A 20,993-nucleotide genomic window follows, 5' to 3' on the forward strand; every position below is an offset into this window, starting at 1 on the left:
TTAACCCAAATAAAAATGAAAAATGATAGAATGGAAGGAGGAGGAAAATAAATACTATAATTGGCTGTAGGATGATATTCATGGAAATAAACATCTGGAATCAGTGCGTATTTATCATTTCAGCTATTTTAGTGGTGAGTTAGAGCCTACTAAGGGTGTAAATAACTAGGGGGTGTAAGCATTTGAAACCGGAGTGTATTCGTTATTTGAGCTATTTTAGTGGTAAATTAGAGCCTACTAGAGCGTAAATGAGCGAATTAAACTGAATATTCTAGTGTTTAAATTTATTTGATTATTTTAACGAGTTTAAAATTTTATTTAAATTTGACTTATTTATTTGTTTAAAAGTTATCAAACATAAAACGCCTTTCAACCTTATATTGACATTGACGGGTTAACGAGCCAAAATCGGACGAGTTTTAAACAAGTTAAACTCGATTTTGACATCAACTTGTTTAATTTGTCTTTCAACGTTATTACAAGCCTAGCATAGAGGGTGAAGAAACCTGCTAAACAAACCTATTTGGTCGAGCGTTCTTTTTCAATCCCAAGAAAACAAAAAAAGAAAGAAAAAAAAAAAGAATCCAATTAAGGTTCATACCTCATACGGTGGTATATTTTAACGCGGGAAGAAGTGAAAATCAAGAAAGAGCTAAGGCGGGAAAATCATAAATCTCTATGGAGTATAGAGATAAATAGAATTGAAATCCCCCACGCAAACCAGTAATTGCCCATTTTCTCCGCCGAACTCAGCTTAAATCAATTACGTCAAGGCAAAGCATTCTGCTTCAACCGCATTTTGGCAAAACTGCTTCCAGGAATTCTGAAATGGGGAAGAGAAAGAAGACGGCTAGGGTTTCCGAAGAAAACCTAGAAGAAGAAATTCCGGAAAACCAGAGCAAATTGGAAGCTTCTTCTCCCACAGAAAAGACCCTTTACGAGGTACCATTCTTTTCTCCGTCATCTGATTCTTTTTTTCTCTAATAATTGCTGGGCTTCTTTTTATTCATTTATTTATTATTATTATTTTTGCATATGGTTGGAAATGTTGGAAAATAGGGCGAAGAGTCGCATTTTCTTTCTTGCTTTTTTATTTGTTTGTTTGTTATTGTTTAATTGAGAATAGTAGGTCTTCTATGTTTCCTTTTCATAATTCTGAGAAGTTGGGTTGCAGGGAAGTTAGTCAGTACTACTTCATTGCCTGTGTAATCTGAAGTGCCTCTAATTTTTGAATTCTTCTTTTATTGTACCAATTTGGTAGTTTAGATTGGAAAGTGTGATTCTTGCGACTGTTGATTTGGCATAAGCTACAAAACTTGACCGAGCAAAAAATGAGCTGATGGGTAATAATTAATGAGAAATTGTGGAATCAAGATACTGCTGTTTTAGCAGAGAAGTAATTGAGGGTTTTTATAATTCTTTTTTTTTTCCTGGTCTAATAGGAAATTGCACCTGAGGGAATGGTTACACTATTGTACGTTCATCTTTTAGGTTTGAGATGTTGTGCCATTATTCTCAAGCATCATATGTACAAGAGATTTGGTTTGAATAAGTCAGCCTGCTACTCTGGGTTTTAGAAGAGCTGTCCTATGGTTAATAAGGTCTCAAGTAAAAGGATTATGTATTTCCTGCTTATAGAGGAATTATGTATTTTTCATTGATGTTGCTTTCCTAATGGTACAATCAAAGTTTATTTGTTTGTTGCTATCCCTGTGATGGTTTAGTTTAGCCTACATCTTCAGCTCACTAAATAAGCTGAATAAGCTTACAAAAGAATATACCAACGGAGCTCTTGTAGCTGGCCTGTAACTCTTTTGAGATAGACTAATTAAAGGCAACCTTAAGCCTTATTCACAGCTCCTGTTCTATTCCAAGCAATGCCGGTGACAAGTAATAATCACCTTGGGCATCTCATTCACTCCCTTAAGATGATCAGGCAATTGCTGTGATGTTCTCCTTTAGTTATTTCCTTCATGGTTAACCAAGAAAGCCTCCTATTTACTTTCTGAAAATGAGAATTGTCATCAACATGACCCATGTAGTCCGTGGTAGATAAGCAGTTTCTGTGAGTTCCTTTTTGTACCATTTTCTTGTTCATCTCCTATAGTATTCTCGCTTTTCAACAAGCATGCTTCTGTGATTTTTTTTTTAAATGCTCTTACTTCTGGTATATTTCAAGTGTGTTGTTTAATGTTTGCTGAGTGTTGGATTTGCTTTACAATCCATCCAAATTCAAGCAATAGAGGTTCCCTGATAAGTTCTTTCTGTTGTAGATTCTTGGGGTAGAAAGAACTGCATCCCAGCAAGAAATTAAAAAAGCTTATTACAAATTGGCTCTACGTCTGCATCCTGACAAGAATCCTGGTGATGAGGTAACTCTCCATCCTACTGTTTTCTTCTGTAAGTGTTTTGGTTGTTTTTGTATTGAATTTACATTCAGGTTATGTTTGAACCTCAGTGTTAGTTTTGCTTGATCTTAAAAAGAGTCAAACTTTTGCTTATCTTTTCTGTAGGATGCTAAGGAGAAATTTCAGCAACTACAAAAGGTTATGTCAATTCTTGGTGATGAGGAGAAACGGGCACTATATGACCAGACTGGCTGCGTTGATGATGCTGTAAGTGGCCATAAAAAAATTTTCAGTTTTTGCTGTTTTGGACAGAGTCAGTAAGATCGGGATATACTGAAAAGATGCTTGTTGGCTTTAAAAGTACTGTAAGTCCCTTTATTTCGGGGGGCCTGTGCTCAGAATTCACCCTGGGAGATGCATTCAGAATATTGTTACAATTTTGCCCTTTGAAGTCTTGGGAGTGTTTTCTGTTAGGCTTAGCTTTTTACTTGAGATCATGCTTAGAAGTCAGGACTGTGTTGGTGAGTTTTCTTGGTAATCTTTATTTTCTACATTTGTGACTGTTGTGATTATGCATGTGGATATTCTTAGATGTGCTTTCTGTATTTTCTTTTCTATTTGGTTCAGTGGAGTTCAGGTAACTTGTTTGGTGAAATCTTGATTATGCTTTGTTCCAAACTTGTGTTTATTCTTCAACAACTGTTTTTATTTGGTTCCTATTTAAAATTGGAAAGAATGGGCTTCCCTGGGCTCCTTATTCTATGTATATCCGGTCCTCCTCGAGTAGTCTTGACACATTTTATTGCTCACTTACAGGACCTTGCAGGAGATGTCTGCCAGAATTTGAAGGAATTTTTCCAAACCTTGTATAAAAAGGTTATTATTTTCTCAGATTGTCAACTTCTCCACCCCCTTTCTGATATATCCTTTCTTAATATGATCTCCTTTGTTCATAGGTCACTGAGGCTGATATTGAAGAGTTTGAAGCAAGCTATAGAGGCTCTGAGACGGAGAAAAAGGATTTGATTGATCTGTACAAGATGCACAAGGGTAACATGAATAGGTATGATAGGATCTATTTTCTTCTCCCACCCTTGGAACTTTAATGGGGCAGATTATCATCGAAATTTTGTTGTTTGTTTAGGGTTTTCTGTTACATGCTTTGCTCTGATCAAAAGTTGGATTCACATCGGTTCAAGGATTATCTTGATGAGGCAATAGCTGGAGGTTTGTTTTATGGCTTAATTTGTATTCATCAGGAGTAAATAACTTGTTACAACATTGCTGAGTCAATATCGAATCACTGTTTAGGGCTGACTTTGATACGTGCAAGATTCAATAACTCTATGCTTATTTGTTGTGATGTGTTTTTTGGAGGCACGTATCTAACTGTCCTTCCCTTTACCTGGCTTCTTCTTTTTTGAACAACAATATTTAGGAGCTCTGAAGTCAACTAAATTGTATGAGAAATGGGCTAAGCAAGTTTCTGAAACAAAACCGCCTACTAGTCCATTAAAGAGGAGGAAAAAGTGAGTAGTTTTTTATATCTGATGTTGGTGCTTCAGTAATCTAATTTTAAATTAAAACTCAAGCAAGCCATGTTATTAACATCAGAGTCCTATCCAGAGAAAAGAAAAACTCGGAAGATTTGCATGCTATCATCTCTCAGCGGCAAAATGAGAGGATGGGCAAGATCAACTCTATGCTCTCAACTCTGGTTAGCAAACATGGTGGGGAACCAGAGCCTAGTGAAGAAGAATTTGAAGCTGCTCGACAAAAACTTGAAAGCAGGAAGGCATCCAAGCGGAAGTAACTGTGATTTTGAGCAATATGTATGCAACAGAACTCTTCTGCTGTAAATTTAACCTGCCTGATGTAGTCATTTAAAATTAAACAGCGGCTTGGCTTGTACTTTTCTTTTCAGTTTTCTGGTCTTCAGCGTTTCCCTTGTATTATATTAGCCTTTTGCTTTTTAATTGGGAGTAAGAGCCTTTTTTAGCTCTACATGGTAATGTGCATCTGGGCTTGCTATTTGGAAAAGAATGATCATGTCCAAATCTTTCTCCATTGCAATGGCAATTTCTGCAGGACTGTTACTGTGGCTACTTGAATAGCGAGTACTGAGGCAGCCTTAAAGTCAGTGTCAACTTGTAGGGCATTGTAGAACCTGGGCTGTACGAATTGATTGCTAGTCGAAATGTGAGTGCTAAGTCAGTCTTAGAACCAATGTCAACTTTCAAAAGTTTAATGAAGAAACAATCGACTGCTGTCGAATCAGTGTGAACACTGGATATAATTTCTCATGCAAGGCAAAATCTGGGCAAGGTGTGGTTAGGGTTAGTTGCACATGAAAGGTGGTTTAGTTCTAAAGGATGGATGCATGCACAAGAAGAACAAAACTCAAGAAAGAAATAGGTTTTCTTTCAACAACTTTTCTCTTTCATCCACCAACTCTATTTACACAATGTAGGTCCATTTGGTAGGGAGGTACTCTCAAGAAAACAAAAAGCCAAACTCCTTCATTTCAAGAGGGGGCCCAAATTCCAATGTTACACGAGGACAACTTTTTTTTTTTTTTTTGTGGGGGGGGGGGGGGGGGGGGGGACGACAGCTTTATCCTTGCTTGACTATAATATCTTCCACAAAATAGCATGCCAGTAAAGGGTCCAGAAATGAGTTGTTTCGTCTATTTGATCAAGAGTTCTAAGTTTTAGTCTGTCCAATTGTTAATGCTAATTGTGATGTCCAACTCATGAAGTTTGAGAGTCACATCCGACAAAAACTTGGAAAAAAATTGGTTAACAAATGTAGACTGTTTAAACGGGAATCTGAGAGAAGTAAATAGGTGCCACAACCCTCATCTCTGACAAGCAAATATCGCTGGGGTCACCTGAGGATCTTTTTAGCAGTATTCAAGCTGTACTGAAGAGGAAAGTACCAATCATTCATGGGATTAACTCTTTATTTTCCTGTGAAGGTTTGGATTGGAATATGGAACCAACGTCCTCACGTACAAATAGGAATGACAGGGAAATTTGGAGCTTTTGCTTGTGTCTGTATCCTTTTGAAGGATTGCTGTCTTGGAGATCATCAACCCGTCAAATGATCACGTTCTTTCTTTCTTTCTTTCTTTCTTTTTGCGAGTTCAAGGGACAATGTCAGGCTCCGTGGGGTGGAAGTAGGGCTGCAAACGAATCGAGCCGCTCTCGAGTCAAACTCGAGCTCGAGTTCGAGCTCAAAATATTAAGCTCGTTAGCTCGCGAGTTTGGGAATATATATATTTTTTATTTTTATTTTTATTTAATAATAAATTTACTTATTTTATTTTTTTATTTTTTTATTTTTTATTTTCATAGTAAAATTACGTATATATCATTAATATTTTATTATTTATTAAGAAAAAAATATTATTTTATTTATTTTTTTAAAAATAAAATAATTATTTTTTATTTTTTTTCGAGCTCGAGCTCGAAATTTGCCGGCTCGTCGAGCTCGAGCTTGATAAAATTTAGTCAAGGCTCGGCTCGATTAGCTCAAAGCTCGACTCGACTCGACTCGTTTGCAGCCCTAAGTGGGAGGCAAGATTCATCAAAAAATCCAGACGGATGCACCACGCATCCGTCTGGTTCGGTGGTGGTTCTGTCATCACCAGTCCTCCATAGATATCTCCGTAGTTAAATTAGAATAGAATAGGAGTAGGAATAATGATTGATAAAAAAAAAAAAAAAAAAGGGACAATGTCAACATCTTCAGGTGTTAGCACCTTATAAAGAATGACTGTTCGGAATCCCAAGATGAATGCCTCGTGAATTGAGGTAGTCCAACTGATGGATGCTGAGATAAGGTAAATTATAGGCAAAAAGAAATAAAAGGAATTGAAGTTTCTTGCATTAGCAAGAAATGATTTGCTTCCAAATGAATAAAGAAAGAAAAAGTTTTAATGCACCTAGCCTCCTCCTATTCTTAAAGTGATCTTTTTCATGGTAGGGGGCCGGGTTGCTCAACTAACCACAAAGTAAAAACAAAAGAAAATGGAATCTATACAACAGAAAGCCAAACAGAGGATCACTAGCTTTAAAAGGCCTAAGCATCTTTATATTCATTCAATGAACAAACTTAATTTGCAGTTTAGGTCAATGATAGATGGCTTAAAATATGAGGAATCGGGGGTTGGTGGACGATTTAGCTTTCCTAAAAAACCACGCTAAGATGGAAGGAGGTACACATTAGGCTACTTGGACAAGACTTCATTATTGCACCACTAATACAATTAGGGTTTTCCTTACGGGTGTTTAATAGACATTCGTTCTAAATTCCATCCAATTTATCATGTATATACACACATTAATAATTACTAGCCCCTTTGCATTTATACATATTTTCTAATTGATCTTATCTTTTCAAAAATCTAACATCTGAAATATATGTTAATGACTAGGGAGGGACAGCCCGCGCGATGCGCGGGAATTTGGTGCTTGTGATTCAAGATAATTAATAATTATTGTTTAATATTTTGTAGGATAAAAACTGAAGTTTGATGGTTTTATCATATGATTTTAATAGAAAAATCATAAGTTATATAGTGAGTCAATAAAAATAATATGCAATAAGACATCCTTATCTTTATACTATATAAGAATCCGTTGCGATCAAATGTTATGTTTGAATTTCAACTGCAAAGATAAGGGTAGTTTGAAAATGTAAAAATATTTGAAGTGCAATTGAAAAGTATCCAAAAGTGTCTTCTAAAACTTATCCAAGATGATAAAACATTTTAAAGTATCAATTGGATCCTTCATCTCTCGAATCTATCTATGTTCGTGAAAGATCTCTCAAGCAATGCTTCTGATTTCTCCCTCGACTTAAGCTCAACCTGAATTATCAAGTCAAGTTGATCCATCAATCACTTTGCGTCCAATCTAATCTAAAATAATTTTATTTTTTACTAACTATTTATATAATTTGGTGGGTATAATACGACTTAATCACATGTTTCTTACAGAGATAATAATGCTAAAAAATGATAGATAGATAAGAAACTTAAGTGATTTTTTTTAAAGTTTTGTAGAAACTATTTAGATTTGGTGTTTTTGGCTAGGGGCATTTCTTTATAATCTCATAAATAAGTTCAAATCTGCGTAATTGTTAAAGATCTGAATTGAAACTACCTTGATTATAGAAAATTAGTGCAAATAATATTTTCTAAATTTGAAATTGTAGAAAATGGTAAGTAAAATCAGAAGAAATTTCTCATATGAATTCGAATTGCAAACTATAGGTAGAAATTGCTTAATGATATTTTCCAAAGTTTACTTATATAAGTATCCAATATAACATTTCTACTTAATTGACTCGTTTGAACTATGGATAATAGTTGCTTCAATCAAATCAAGAAACATTATTTATCATTGTACAACATACAATTATGAGTAAATAAATTAATACAATGCAATCAAAATGGTGTTGTAGCTAAAGCATTTAAACTCATCAAGTTTCACTGCAAATTCTTTTACATAGCATAAAAAAGCAAATTTTTTGTATTTGAAACTATATAAACAGTATAATACAAGAACGAGATCATAACATGGAAAGTAAATAGAGTGCAAATGACATCTTAGTACTATGTAGCATGATTAATTTTCTTTTTCAGTTTCAATGAAGTATAAAATTCTAAGTTAATAAATTTTACAATCATAAAATTTCCAATTAAAATAAACACAACCTGAATTCCAAATCATATTACATGAAAAAATAACTACTTGAACCATAACTGCTGGAATGTAGTCAACAGATCCCTGGAATCAAGAATAATAGGAGAAAGTTCATGAGAAATAAGATTATTTGACTTAAATAAAGAGATAATACCTTGGTTGAGGAGAAAAGGATGATAAAATTGCTTTTCTGATTATTTTAGAAAGTGACAACATTATCTCAAATTGTACTTTAACCAAAGACAGAATCTCTGGGATCTACTAAGAAAAACAATACAATTAGTTAGTTTTTGGAATTAGAAATATTAAAAAGCAAATTATATGGAGTTGTTGAATAAACTAATCATCAGGAAAAAAAACTACAATCGAAGAGAACAAAGCTAAAGAACTCACCTCAATTTAAAGGAAAAGTTATGCATTCCACCAAATATTTAATAGCCATAATAAAATCAAAGAGGTGAAACCGAAAAAGAAAAAAGGGTATCAGCTAAACATGGGGGACATAAATATGATAATGATTGTTCAGATAATAATTAAGTTAATTAATTGTAATTAAAATCCAATTATGTAAACATCCAATTAATTCCTTAACGGATGAGAAAGGTTTCAGGAAATTGGAAGGCTTGGATGTTAGTATAATAAATGATTAAAAGGACTTTTATGTAATTCTATCAAAATACAAGATTTATTCAGTTGTACTTGATACTCAACTTGGCACCAAAAATTGTAACATACCAAACATGCCCCTAATCTTAAATGTCTGAAAGGTTATATAAGTAATTATAATGAAATTAAAGTTATAATGACTTGTATTCAATGTTCCAATCACTCTTCAAACATTCCCAAAATAACCTTACCCCTGCGATTGAAATCTAGTCCTTAACTCGTTCTTATATAGTATAAGGAAACAAGCGTTCAATTGACACTCGTTAGACATGTCTGTCTAATTATACTGTTCAAGTCTTTCTTCACATTACTAGAGAGGTGTCAAGTATACATCTTGCCCCATAAAGGGATGGGAAAAAATTACACACACAGAGACAAAAAAAAGAATGGCGGACTGATCCCGACTTAATTTAATAATATACAAAATTTTAGCATAAAAAGTTTTACAAAATCTTTTTGATGTAACTCCTGTCTGCACCAAGATTTTTTTTGAAATCTTTGTCTCCTCATCTAGTCCCATTTAAGTAATTACAAATATTTTTAACACTGTCCCGTGGAAACTAAATATCAAATGCCACATTTGAAAGAATTTGAGATGCCTAAAGTTAAATATGTAAGATTGACCATGATATGCACACAGACTTCGATTCTTCTTCCATTACAAGAACCCCCCCCCCCCCCCCCCCCCCCCCCCCCCCCCGGCACACAGAAAAAGATGGTAAATAATATGTTACACGAATGTTGGCAACCAGTTGATGTAGTGTCCAATAAATCATGGTAGAAAATTGGAAGTAAAAAGAAACCTCTACTGCATGCATTGAAGTTGTGTGTGTGTGTATATATCTGCATGTATATGTATATATATATTCTTCTCTTTTTAATTTTCAAGGGCCCGAACCAGTTAGGAAGAAATCATGAAAAATGAGTTAATAATTTTAGTACGTGGGACTAGTCATTTTCTGATAAAGAAAACGTCGAAGATTTGATTAGCAAGCAATCGGGCTCCTCAGAATCTTTCTAGCTGTTGGACTAATAAATGGGTAGGAATTAGGAAGCATCTTAATCTTCAATATGCATTCCTTGGTTGGTATTATCCTGCAGTGCACTTTCGGCTTTAGAGGTAGACTTTGCAAATTTTGTTGCCAATTATCCATTCCACCGACGAAAGCTGTAGTACAATTGTTTATCATCTTCTCTTCCTAGTTCCTACCTATCTATCTATCCATCCATCTCTCTGCCTACAAAAACCATTCATGACTCTGCATTTTTTGTACCATCTTGTTGCTGTGCACACTGCACACACTAAGGGAAAACGACATGCCAATCACTTTTGCAAGAAGCCAATAAGCATTGAGGTCATTCCTGGCTTTTCCCTACCATGCAAAATTTGTCCCCAGAGAAAAAATAAATGACCAGTTCCCTAACAACCAAAGGAATCTTGGTCTTGATTGACTCCTAAAGAGTTTAAACATAAAACAAAATTGAGAGAGAAGTTCCTTTATTAAAAAGAAAAAAAAAAAGGTTCTTCCATTGAAGATAGTTAGGTAGATCTATGGAGAGTAACATGCATACTTTGGAATTCAATTTCACGTAGCTACTTACTTTTTTGTACTCAATCTTATTATTTTGTTACTAGCACTCCAATCACATTGTAAATTTTATACATAAATAGTTAAGTGGAATGTTAATAACAAACAACAAAAATGCCAATATTGCTTTGGGAAAAAAAAAAAAAGGAATAGGCATATTATCCTTGGGATAAACCAAAAAAGAATTGACTGACTTTTATCAATTTGTCGCTTTGAACTTTAGGGATCTATGCCATCCAAAGTTACAAATTGAATGGTCATATACTAAGAGACTTCTTCTAGAGAACACAGAGTTTGATGAAAGTACTATACGTTATATTTGAGCTTCGCTGGTCTTCAGCACCACAAAAGTAAGAGAAAAAGAGAGCCCTTTTTAACTGTCTATTTGTTGTTTCTACACCTCTTTTCTCTTTTTCCATTTCATTCATAACTTAACAAATGTAGTGATGAGTACAATACTAACTTCTTTCCTAACCTCTGTGTAGTGTACTTGACTCCTTGTGTGGAAATGCCATTTACCGTTTCATTCTTGAAAGTTGAATCAATACCTGTCGATTTTAAGTTTCAAACGATTCACCTTCTTAGAGATTGGATACCCTTTGTGGTAATGAATAGTACAATAAATGCTTCTCTTCGAGGTGAAATAATAAATGCTTTACCCATGTAAATTCTTTACCATGTCTAAGAATGTGGTTTTGTATTCTTTGCCCTGGTGGGACTCATTATTACCTAAGAAAGAAAAAACTTACCACAATTTATAGAGTCAAAAAAGGTATTCATGGTAGTGGGGAGAAACCATAGCGTAAAATAAATGAGCTAGAGGAAAATTTTGAAGATTTCTGGTAGAGATGGTGACACTATACCAGCGGTCAATGAAAATGTTCTGCACTTCTTTGGTGTGAAATGATTAAATACTACTCCTTTGAATCTGGAAATACAAGCAAAGTTTTTTCTTTGGCTGTGGCCCCTATTCTCCTCTTTCCTCTTCCACACCTTTCGCTCCAACCCTCCCCCCTTCAACAGCAAAAAGACTCATTTTTCCCGTATTGGTAAATTTCTTACTTTCCCACTTCGCTATTAGCATTAATTTACTAGTGTCATGTTGCTTTACTTGACTCTGCCTCTCTAGCCCTCCGTCTTCCCCTCTCCGTAACCCACACTGAAGGTGAATAGCATTCACGAAGGACGCATACTGATTGAGTTTATAGGTGCATAAACCTTTTCAGTTCAAATCTTATTAGTAGTGGTAATCACCTTTTTCATTAATTAGTGCAAATATATAACTATGGCCATACCCCTATTATTATTGCTTTCATTGAGTGTGTCTTGGCATCCTCCTCTCTCTCTCACAAACTTGAACAGTTTGTCATAATTGTGGAATGCTGCCTTTCTGCAGACTTTATTTCTATGCCTAGTCATTGCTGAAATTGTCTATCAAGAACCGAACTTTGAAGGGCATCTTTTGCTTGATTGCAGCTGTGCAAAACCCAAGATTCTTCCTTTGTTCGTTGCTTCTAAGGATTTAGCTGTGAGCCCATAATTTTTTTTCCTCGGTTAAAGCAGGGTAAGTGCAGAAACTGCTTCAATCAGCTCAGGTTTGTATCTTTGGCTGGATTTGGACTGACCCTTTTGGTTTTTTGTTTTTCCTCTTTAAACAGAGGAAGAGGCCTAATGGAGACAGAAAATGGAGATGGTCAATCCCGGTTGGAAGAATATGAAGTAATGGAGCAGATTGGCAGAGGAGCTTTTGGAGCAGCATTTCTTGTTTTGCATAAAATTGAGAAAAAGAAGTAAGAATCTCTTAAACCTTAGTTTTGCCATGTGGGTTGTGCCTAAGTGTGCGTGTTCTTATGAATTTGTGTGTCTATATATTCTTTTTAATTTATGGGGTCTGTTTATTGGGTTATTCTGCACATATTGGTATATTTAATGAAAATCGGATAAAAATTCATAATTCTTTATCTTTTTGGTGTTCAGTTAATTCTTCAAAAATAAAAAAATAATAAGCATTATTGGCTTTTTCTTCCCATTCTTCTTCCTTCTTTCCTTCTTGTTTCTTCTTTCTTCTTTGGCTGCTTCTTCCTCTTTCTTTTTTCCTCTAGCCATGTGAATTTAAGCAGAAGTATTTCAACAAGACATAGAAAAATCAGTTAATACCAAGAAGAAGATGCTAGAAAAAGCCCATTACAAGTAACTCAAGTAGGAAACAGAAATCAAGAAATTGATATAAAGAACAAGCAAGGATTCACAGAATTAACACCTAAATAAAAATAATGGCTCTTGGGAAGAATACTGGCAGAAAATTACTTGACATTTAGTTCACAGTGGTTGTAGCTATTTCTTTACTAATATTTTCTTGAAATTTTGTAATTGAGAAAGCAAAAGGAGCCCTTTTTGCTGATAATTTTAGTAATAATTAATATGCATCTGGAAGTAATGTTGAAGATTGAGAAGTGAAGCTAATATATGATGCCTGTTTTCTGTTGGCTTGAAAATATAGCACAAGAAATTGTTTTGGTGTTTTTATTGTTATTTATTTTCATGAAATAGTGCACAAGAATATGAAGTGCCATTTCACTTTTTGCAGAGAATCTGATTCTTTCTATTCAACTTAATAAAAACAGTTTATGACCATGACCTTGGAACTAAAACTTTAGCATGGTCACTTTCATTTGCAGTTTGGAGCAGACTTTTTTTTTCCCTGACAAATTGTGTAATATGACCTTTGGTTTGTTTTTATTTGTTGCAGCAGTATAAACTTAAATCAGAATCCTAGTTTAATCTGGAAAATGTTGAACATCAAGAGTTATTGTGTTAGGACAACTCTTAAAGTATTCCTTTATTCATCTCTGTTAGGTATGTTCTGAAAAAAATTCGTTTGGAAAAGCAGACGGAGAAGTTCAAGAATACAGCACATCAGGAGGTAATTCCACAAGATATTTGGAAGTAGGCTTATCTGATTTGTTATACATGTAGTGCAATGCAGTGGTTCATAGGTAGTCAGAAGCTATAACTTGATTATTCTCCCATTTCATTATTTTGAAGTTTTTCTAAACATTGATACTCCAGAAACAGTTGAACTGTTTCACCAGTCATCGTCCAACTCTTTTTTCCTTTCTTTTTTCTTTTTCTAACTCATTTAATGCTCAATAGATTTATCAGTTAGTTGTAGTCTTGCCTTGTTTGGATATTGGAATATATAGAATCAGATTCAATAGTAAATTTCCTTGGAAGAAGACTGAAAGGGTATACGTCTAATGTGGTTGGGAACTGAGCTGAACGATGGCATTTATAGGTTTGTCTTTTTGTATTTAACTTAAGTCAGGTTCATGTTCAAATTTGGAACCTGTTTGATTTAATTCTTGAGCTCAAGTTCAACTATGATAAGCTTGAATTTGAATTGGAAGCTCTCTCTCTCTCTCTCTCCCTTTCCTCCCTCCCGGTTTCCTTTGATTAGCTCAAGACATGTTTCTCAAAACTTATTTTGGGCTCAAAACTCATTGCTTTGAAATACATATATATGACACCGAGGAATCAATTATATTGCTGTTGAAGTACATGCCTACTGTGTTTGTAAAGATATATATTTAAAAGGATAATCTTTAAATATATACTTGAACTAACTCATAGAGACATTGAGCCTCATTTTTCTGTGTTTGGATTTGAAACTGCAATAAAAAATAACACTAGAGTTAAAACTGAACTTATTTGAGCTTTATTCTGGTTAAATTTGCATCAAGCCAATGAAAACTTGAGCTTCAATAGCCAAGATAAGCTTCAAATTTGACAGAAATCTGTATTACGTGAATAATCACTGAAGATCTATTGATAGAATATTTCTTGGCATGGTGAAAATTATAACGTGTCCTTTGCAGATGAATTTGATTGCTAAACTGAATCATCCCTACATTGTGGAGTACAAAGATGCTTGGGTAGACAAGGTATTAGTTGGTTTCCTCATATTAGACTTTTATGGGACTGAAGTCCACCATCAATATTCCTTTTCAATTGAACAATTCTTGCTGAAGTTGGGTATTGGAGAAGCCTTAACTTGTAAAATATTGCACAGGGTTGCTTCATATGCATCGTCACCAACTATTGTGAAGGTGGAGACATGTAAGTATCATTCTTAAATAGGACTGACATGTTGAGTAATGCTCCCTATCCTTCCACTCTCTCTCTGCCATTGCCGATTCCTACCTCATATCCCAACATTACACCAATTATGCTCTAGAAATTTTGATTTCATGATCATCTTCTTGTAAAACAGTTTTGCTAAACAAATTGTTCAATCCTTTTTCTTTTTTGTTTTTTACCAGGCGAGGGGTGGGGTTTATGAAGCGGAGAGGGGGGAGGGAAGGTGTGAACCCAAGACCTCTAATTCCTAGGGCCTCAACCTTAGCCACTAGGCCTAGGCCTCCTTGGTCGAATTGTTTAATAATTCTGGAGGAATCGTAAGGGGAGATGGGGGATGTTTAACTTGCAAATTTTGTAACTAGTAAAGGTCTTGCTAATGTGAGTTCTTTTTTGTATGGTTCCAGATGTTTTTCCAATAGCTTATTCTAGAAAGATTGCATAGGTGTTCAACTGTTCCAAGTATTAGGTCTAGGAGATTACAAATTTGGGTAGTGGGCTGAAGAATTTATATTCATATCTACTGTCTCTGGGAATGAATTACTCTTGAGGTGATTATGGTTTTGGATGAGCAGGGCTGAGATTATCCGGAGAGCTCGAGGAGCACTTTTTCCAGAGGAGGTAACCAAATAAAATTGCATGTAATTGAAGTTCCTTCACCCCAACTTTTGTTCACTTACCCAGTATTTCTTGTTATTGATTCATAGAAAGTCTGCAAATGGCTGACTCAGCTTTTACTGGCTTTGGACTATTTGCATTCCAATCGCGTCCTGCATAGGGATCTTAAGGTACAGTGTAAAGCAATTATCAGATTGAAGGAATAATCAGTAGTTTGAAAGTTTAAACCATTCTGACCTGAGGTTAATTGACTCCAGTTATCAAACATATTCCTGACAAAGGAGAATAATATCCGTCTTGGTAAGGGGCCCAAAACTAGGGTGCTTTATAACCAATAGTTTCTATTTGTATCTGATCAGATTTGGTCATAAATGACTTATGCAGGTGACTTTGGATTGGCAAAACTGCTTGATGAAGAAGGCCTGGCTTCCTCGGTACGAATATACTTTGTCCACCTAGACATGAGTTCTTTTTATTCTTCTGTACCAGCTTACTCTATGCCACCTTGAACAAGTGACACTTAGCTTGCCATTAGGTTTCCCTTATGCACGCAGACAGGCCCATCCAACACAGAAATACACACACACACAGCCTTGCTACCCAAGAAGTGGTAGAGATGTTCCAGACTCTGTTTGTAATCTAATCACTTTCTTCATATCGCAACAAATTAGCTAGGATGTTGTTTGTTTACTGTAATTACTTTTGGTTATGTGGAATCCTTGTTCTAAAATGAGATAGCCAATTCAAATGTTTGCCTCAACCTTTTACTGAGCTGGTGCTTGAAAACAGGTCGTTGGTACTCCTAACTACATGTGCCCTGAGCTCCTTACTGATATACCTTATGGCTACAAATCTGATATATGGTCACTTGGTGAGGAACAACGATGAAAGAATACGTACTTTCATATATTCAATCGCATATCACTATAATTGACATCATTTTTCCATTTCAGGTTGCTGTATGTTTGAGATTGCTGCTCATCAAGCTGCATTTAGAGCTCCTGTAAGTTTAAATTTATGTTCTTAGATTAAAATGACATGTCATGGAGAGCAAACTATTAGCTGTTTAGAAGTAATAAGCCACTAGTGATGTACTCACTAGAACTGAATCTAACAGGACATGACTGGACTTATTAACAAGATCAACAGATCTGCCATTTCTCCGCTACCTATAGTTTACTCCTCCACGCTGTAAGTATTTCTTCCCCCAAAACACCCAGGTAGTTATTCATTTTTGACTCTATCACTCAAGTATTCTGTTCGGTAAACTCACGGGTCAAGTATTGACTGTAACTTTACAGGAAACAGATTATCAAAACCATGCTCAGGAAGAGTCCCGAACATAGACCCACTGTAAGTTGAGTCACATTGTCTCAAAATGATCAAATTATTGTAGCGATTCATTCTAATATCCCTATATCATGAATTCTAGGCTGCAGAATTATTAAGACATCCCCATTTGCAACCTTACCTCCTGCGGTGTCACAACCCACCACCTGTCTTTGTTCCTGTGAAGTCTCCGACTAACACCAAAGAGAAAGCTACAAAATCCTCGCCCAGAAAATCTAGTGGTGGTAATAGTAGCGGGGACCGAGTGGTTAAAGTAAAAGAGAGGGGCCGAGTCCTGCCATTTGATGAGCATACTGATCTGCAGCCCAGAAATGTGCTGGAGACTAAAAAGCCAGTTAAGGAAAAACTTGAGACTAAGCGAGTTGATCCAACTAGCTATTCTGCAAAGATCTCCAATGATATGGATGATTCAAAAAGTGGGGACACAACTTGCGAAACCATTGTTTGCAATGGTGATTATCAGGAGAATTCCGACTCTTCATCACATAAAGAAAGCGTCAACACCGCAAACTCTTCTTGGTTACTATCAAATTCTCAGCCAGAAGAGCAAGAAAAGGCTGCTTCTGAGCATATTCTACAGTTTGATGAGGGCGAGACGGATTGTGTAAGAATTGAAGATTGGGAGACACTGGACAGTCAACACGTCAACGAGGAACCTGTAAATCGGTTAGAGGACCCTATTTTCGAAAGGGGCAGTAGGTTGTCAGTATCCAGCGCAACCCATAGTGATAAAGCTGCATCTCTCGACAAAGAGGATATTTTCACAGAAGAGACTGCACCAGGATGTGTAGGAGATGCAGAGAGAAGCTCTCAGACAGACAAAATCGAAAATGCCGGTGCATGTACAGGAGTTCCATTTGACAATGTAACAAGTGAGAGTAATGACACAAATCCTGCTAAGCCTGAGACAGAAATTAAAGCAGATACAATTGAGCGTTTAATGCAGCCCAAGAAAGAAAGCAATGATGTAAAGAGTAAGGTATTAGATGACATTTTATTGCTGAAGACACTAGCTGCAAATGGTAGCGATGAGAGCAAGAATGAATGGGAGAATCCGAGCCGACAAAGAGCTGATGCCTTAGAATCCCTGCTGGAGCTATGCGCACGGCTGCTTAAGCAAGACAAACTCGATGAGCTTGCTGGTGTTCTGAAGCCATTTGGTGAAGATGCAGTCTCATCCCGCGAAACAGCGATATGGTTGACAAAAAGCCTCATGAATGCACAAAAATTAGCCAACGGATCCTGATCCTTTTTTTTTTTTTTTTCAGTTTTAATGACAGTTGGAGATTTTAGATTTTTTAAGCTTCTAGTAAGTTGCTGTAAAAAGAGTGGTGCATTTGCTGAGTTGCTAACATAGACTGTTGTGTTTCTTGAAGAGTCTTGTTCCAACTTCCATGAAGTTCTTGAGGATTGCATTTGAAGACAACTTGTTTAGCGGGTTTTTTTGTTTGTTTTTTTTCCCTGTTTCTTGTGGACGACTTTTTGGATTGAGGAGCTTCAGCATTTTTGTCAATGAGCTTCACCTTCAAAACTACTATTGTACTTAAAAAGTTCATTGGTATGCAGCTTGTGTTGTTTTTTTGGGCTTCTAGACAAATTAAATTCTCATGGTATTGTTTATCATTGCTAAAAATGTTGCAACGCTGGTTCATTGATTTGTTTTTCACACGGCACCTCTACTTCTATTGTAGTGATTGAACCGGTTTCCAGTTGCATCTTGGAAGTCCTTGCGACAGAAGGGAGCGGCAAAAGATGAGATAAGATAAGATGCCAAGTTTGACCCGAAATTTATTTATAACTAGAAGTGATTAGGGGGCTTTGATGGGCAAAATTTTCTTCACCACTGATTGATTAATTGTGGACTTTTTAATTTCCGGTTCTTACACGGCTCAATTAGTCCATTTTCAACATAAAATCATCAACTCTATAGTCTTGGCATTTCTGGTAATGTTGAAAGCGACAAGCACTTGTATGAAGTTCCATTTATCTGTTCGCTTGTTTTTTCTTTGAGAAGATGTTACTTGAAAAATCAGACAAATATTCAAGATTGAGTTATTTTGGTGATTGATTCTTAATTTGACTCCAACAATCTTTTGAACTTCATTAGCCAATTTGTCCTCGGTAAGTTTTGACCATCAAAAGAGATCTAAAATCTATATTTGGATTGCTGGTCAAAGGTTCAAATCTCGCGCCTTACAATTAAAAATCTCTATTTGGATTGTAGGTCAAGAGTTGTCGGTCACGAGTGCTATTTGAAATATCAATAACACATTATTTGACAAATATTCAAGATTAAGCTGTTTCGGTGATCGATTCTTAATTTGACTCCAACAATCTTTTGAACTTTATGAACCAACTTGTCCTAGATAAGTTGACTATAAAAAACAATCTAAAATCTCTATTTCGATTGTAGGTCACGGGTTCAAACCGCTTCACCATGAAGTTAAAACAAAATGTAAAGAGTGTACCAAAGCATTCCTTTACTCTAGATAAACATTTCTTCGTTCTAATTCCTTAGACAACCCAGTTGGATTCCTCCTAGCATTCCTTTGATCTTAATAAATATTCTTTCGTTCTAACTTCTTATACAACCTAGTTGGATTCCGTCTTCCCTCCTAGTATAGCTGTTGTTGATTGACTAAAAATAAACATTTCTTCGCTCTAACCCCTTAGACCACCCAGTTGGATTCTCCCTAGCTTTCCTTTGATCTGGATAAACATTTCTTCCTTCTAACTCTTTACATAACCCAATTGGATTTCCCTTCCTCTGATAATATTAGGTATTGTTGATTGACTGAAAAAAGGCCAAAAAATGCATAAAAAATGAAACAAAAAAAAATAAAAATTGTATACATTAAGCAGCCCAATAAGATCAATGGTATGCCACCAGGAAAGAAAATCAGTAGAAGCCCAAAAGGAACTTGCAAAGAGCCTGCAAATAGATACAAGATGTTGGCCCAATTGGGGGAGAATCAACCTTCACAGCAAAGCCATTTTACTTAGTTATGCATTGTGGAAGAAGCTTTACATACCAACTACTATTGGAGTAATTGGTCACCACATGTTTTTGTGGGATCGGAGTTCAAAGATTCAGATCTTGTCTCCTATCGCATCACATTGCTAGTAAGCTTTACAACAATTAGGACTCTAGAAAAGGCCCAAGGAGGTGGGAGACACGCTGTAAACATTTTGTTAGGCCCTTGGACTAAACGGACTAGGGCTAGGTGTTTTTTGTGCATGATTTGGTGTATATCATATAACTAATTTGAACATTTAAATTTTATTTATATACATGATACTATAATACATCAGCTTAATGTATAAAATAATTTGGTATACAAATAATGTGCACAAAATTTTGGATGAAGTACTTGCTTCAATCCCACATGAAATACTATCTTACTTGAGTTGATATAACACAATAATGATTCTCAATTGCACAATAATGTTCGTACATTTATTAAAAGAGGTAACCTAGACATTATAGGACAACAATATGAAAAAACATAATAAAATTTGTTACTCATTAAAAATTGTTCCCAATAATTAGTCATATCTATGGTGCAATTACTTTGACAATTACAAAAAGTCTTATACCAAGAATTGGAATTGTTTAAAAAATCCAGGCGGGTGCATAGTGCACCCGTTTAGTCCGGTGATGGTTCAGTCCCCTCCGAATTATCCCAAGATCTCTTTAGGCCCTTCCCCTCCCCATAGTGTAGGAAGCTATTGTATCCACACAAAAACAAAAAAAAAAAAAAAGAATTGGAATTGCTTTGAAATCTTAAATGTAACATCCAAGCCGGTCACCTAATTAGCATTGCCTAAGTGTGGCATCCACTATTTAGCATCTAATTGTTCACAGAGTGTCACAGATTTAAAAAAAATAAATATGATAAGACCTCTTTTTTCTAATTATTATTTACTCGTCTCTGTTTTTGTTTTTGGTTTAATAATCCCAAATAGTCAGGTCAATTAGGGAAATGACCAAATGGTCTCCGCTTTGTGAATGAACCGAAATAGTAGTGACCGGTTAACGTCAAGAAACCGTATTTTGATCTGTTGTGACGCAGACTAAGAAACCTCCGAACCCAATCTCGATGCGCCTCTCAAATTCGACGGTTAAGATTACATCTACAAAGACCAAACCAGCTGGCTGACTCCGAGGTCCTACCAACCTTAGTTTTTTCGTCAAATGCAATGTCAAGTATCAAGAATTTTCAGTTTTTCATTTTCACCCCCAATTGCCATAAAAGTTAAAGAGTCCTTTAGATTGTATTTTTGCGGAGTTTTTTTTTTGTAAAAAAAATAATATTATAATATTTTTTAAGATGTGATGTATATGAATAAACGGGGTGATTGAAAAATATTTTGAAAATTTTTAAATATTATTTTGCACAAAACTAGCAATCCAACGGCTCTCAACTCGTTAAAAAAAAGAAGGAAAAAAAAAATGCTCCTCCCAAGCCCCATATAGATGAAATTTTCTATCATCAATCAGACACCACGTTAGAGCTAAGAAGAAGTAATAGAATAAGAGCAACACACCTAGCATTTCCCAAAATTTCCAAACAAGT

The 20,993-nt window shown here is 35.5% G+C and overlaps 2 protein-coding genes across 8 annotated transcripts; both read left to right on the forward strand.

The window, feature by feature from the left end:
• The first annotated feature begins 491 nt into the window (after nucleotides 1-491).
• Nucleotides 492-4,415, forward strand: LOC113691941 (chaperone protein dnaJ 6). Of its 2 annotated transcripts, none has more exons than XM_027210269.2 (8): nucleotides 492-942; nucleotides 2,274-2,372; nucleotides 2,514-2,615; nucleotides 3,165-3,224; nucleotides 3,305-3,411; nucleotides 3,493-3,575; nucleotides 3,787-3,877; nucleotides 3,975-4,415. In XM_027210269.2, the coding sequence occupies exons 1-8, from the start codon at nucleotides 829-831 to the stop codon at nucleotides 4,159-4,161; spliced, it is 843 nt and encodes a 280-aa protein (XP_027066070.1). In that variant the 5' UTR covers nucleotides 492-828; the 3' UTR covers nucleotides 4,162-4,415. The 2 variants fall into 2 exon arrangements, with proteins under 2 accessions (XP_027066070.1, XP_027066069.1); XM_027210268.2 differs by having other exon boundaries at nucleotides 650-942; nucleotides 3,963-4,415.
• Nucleotides 4,416-11,206: 6,791 nt separating this feature from the next.
• Nucleotides 11,207-17,995, forward strand: LOC113693753 (serine/threonine-protein kinase Nek6-like). Of its 6 annotated transcripts, none has more exons than XM_027212418.2 (15): nucleotides 11,207-11,363; nucleotides 11,791-11,878; nucleotides 11,973-12,104; nucleotides 13,171-13,237; nucleotides 14,190-14,255; nucleotides 14,384-14,430; nucleotides 15,024-15,069; nucleotides 15,156-15,236; nucleotides 15,324-15,366; nucleotides 15,451-15,500; nucleotides 15,856-15,937; nucleotides 16,020-16,069; nucleotides 16,184-16,257; nucleotides 16,368-16,419; nucleotides 16,499-17,995. In XM_027212418.2, the coding sequence occupies exons 3-15, from the start codon at nucleotides 11,986-11,988 to the stop codon at nucleotides 17,660-17,662; spliced, it is 1,941 nt and encodes a 646-aa protein (XP_027068219.1). In that variant the 5' UTR covers nucleotides 11,207-11,363; nucleotides 11,791-11,878; nucleotides 11,973-11,985; the 3' UTR covers nucleotides 17,663-17,995. The 6 variants fall into 6 exon arrangements, with proteins under 6 accessions (XP_027068219.1, XP_027068216.1, XP_027068215.1 ...); XM_027212415.2 differs by having other exon boundaries at nucleotides 11,210-11,363; nucleotides 11,711-11,878; XM_027212414.2 differs by having other exon boundaries at nucleotides 11,225-11,560; nucleotides 11,711-11,878.
• The last annotated feature ends 2,998 nt before the right edge of the window (nucleotides 17,996-20,993 follow it).

The sequence above is a fragment of the Coffea arabica genome, chromosome 6c, assembly GCF_036785885.1.
Source record: "Coffea arabica cultivar ET-39 chromosome 6c, Coffea Arabica ET-39 HiFi, whole genome shotgun sequence".
Lineage (NCBI taxonomy): Eukaryota > Viridiplantae > Streptophyta > Magnoliopsida > Gentianales > Rubiaceae > Coffea > Coffea arabica.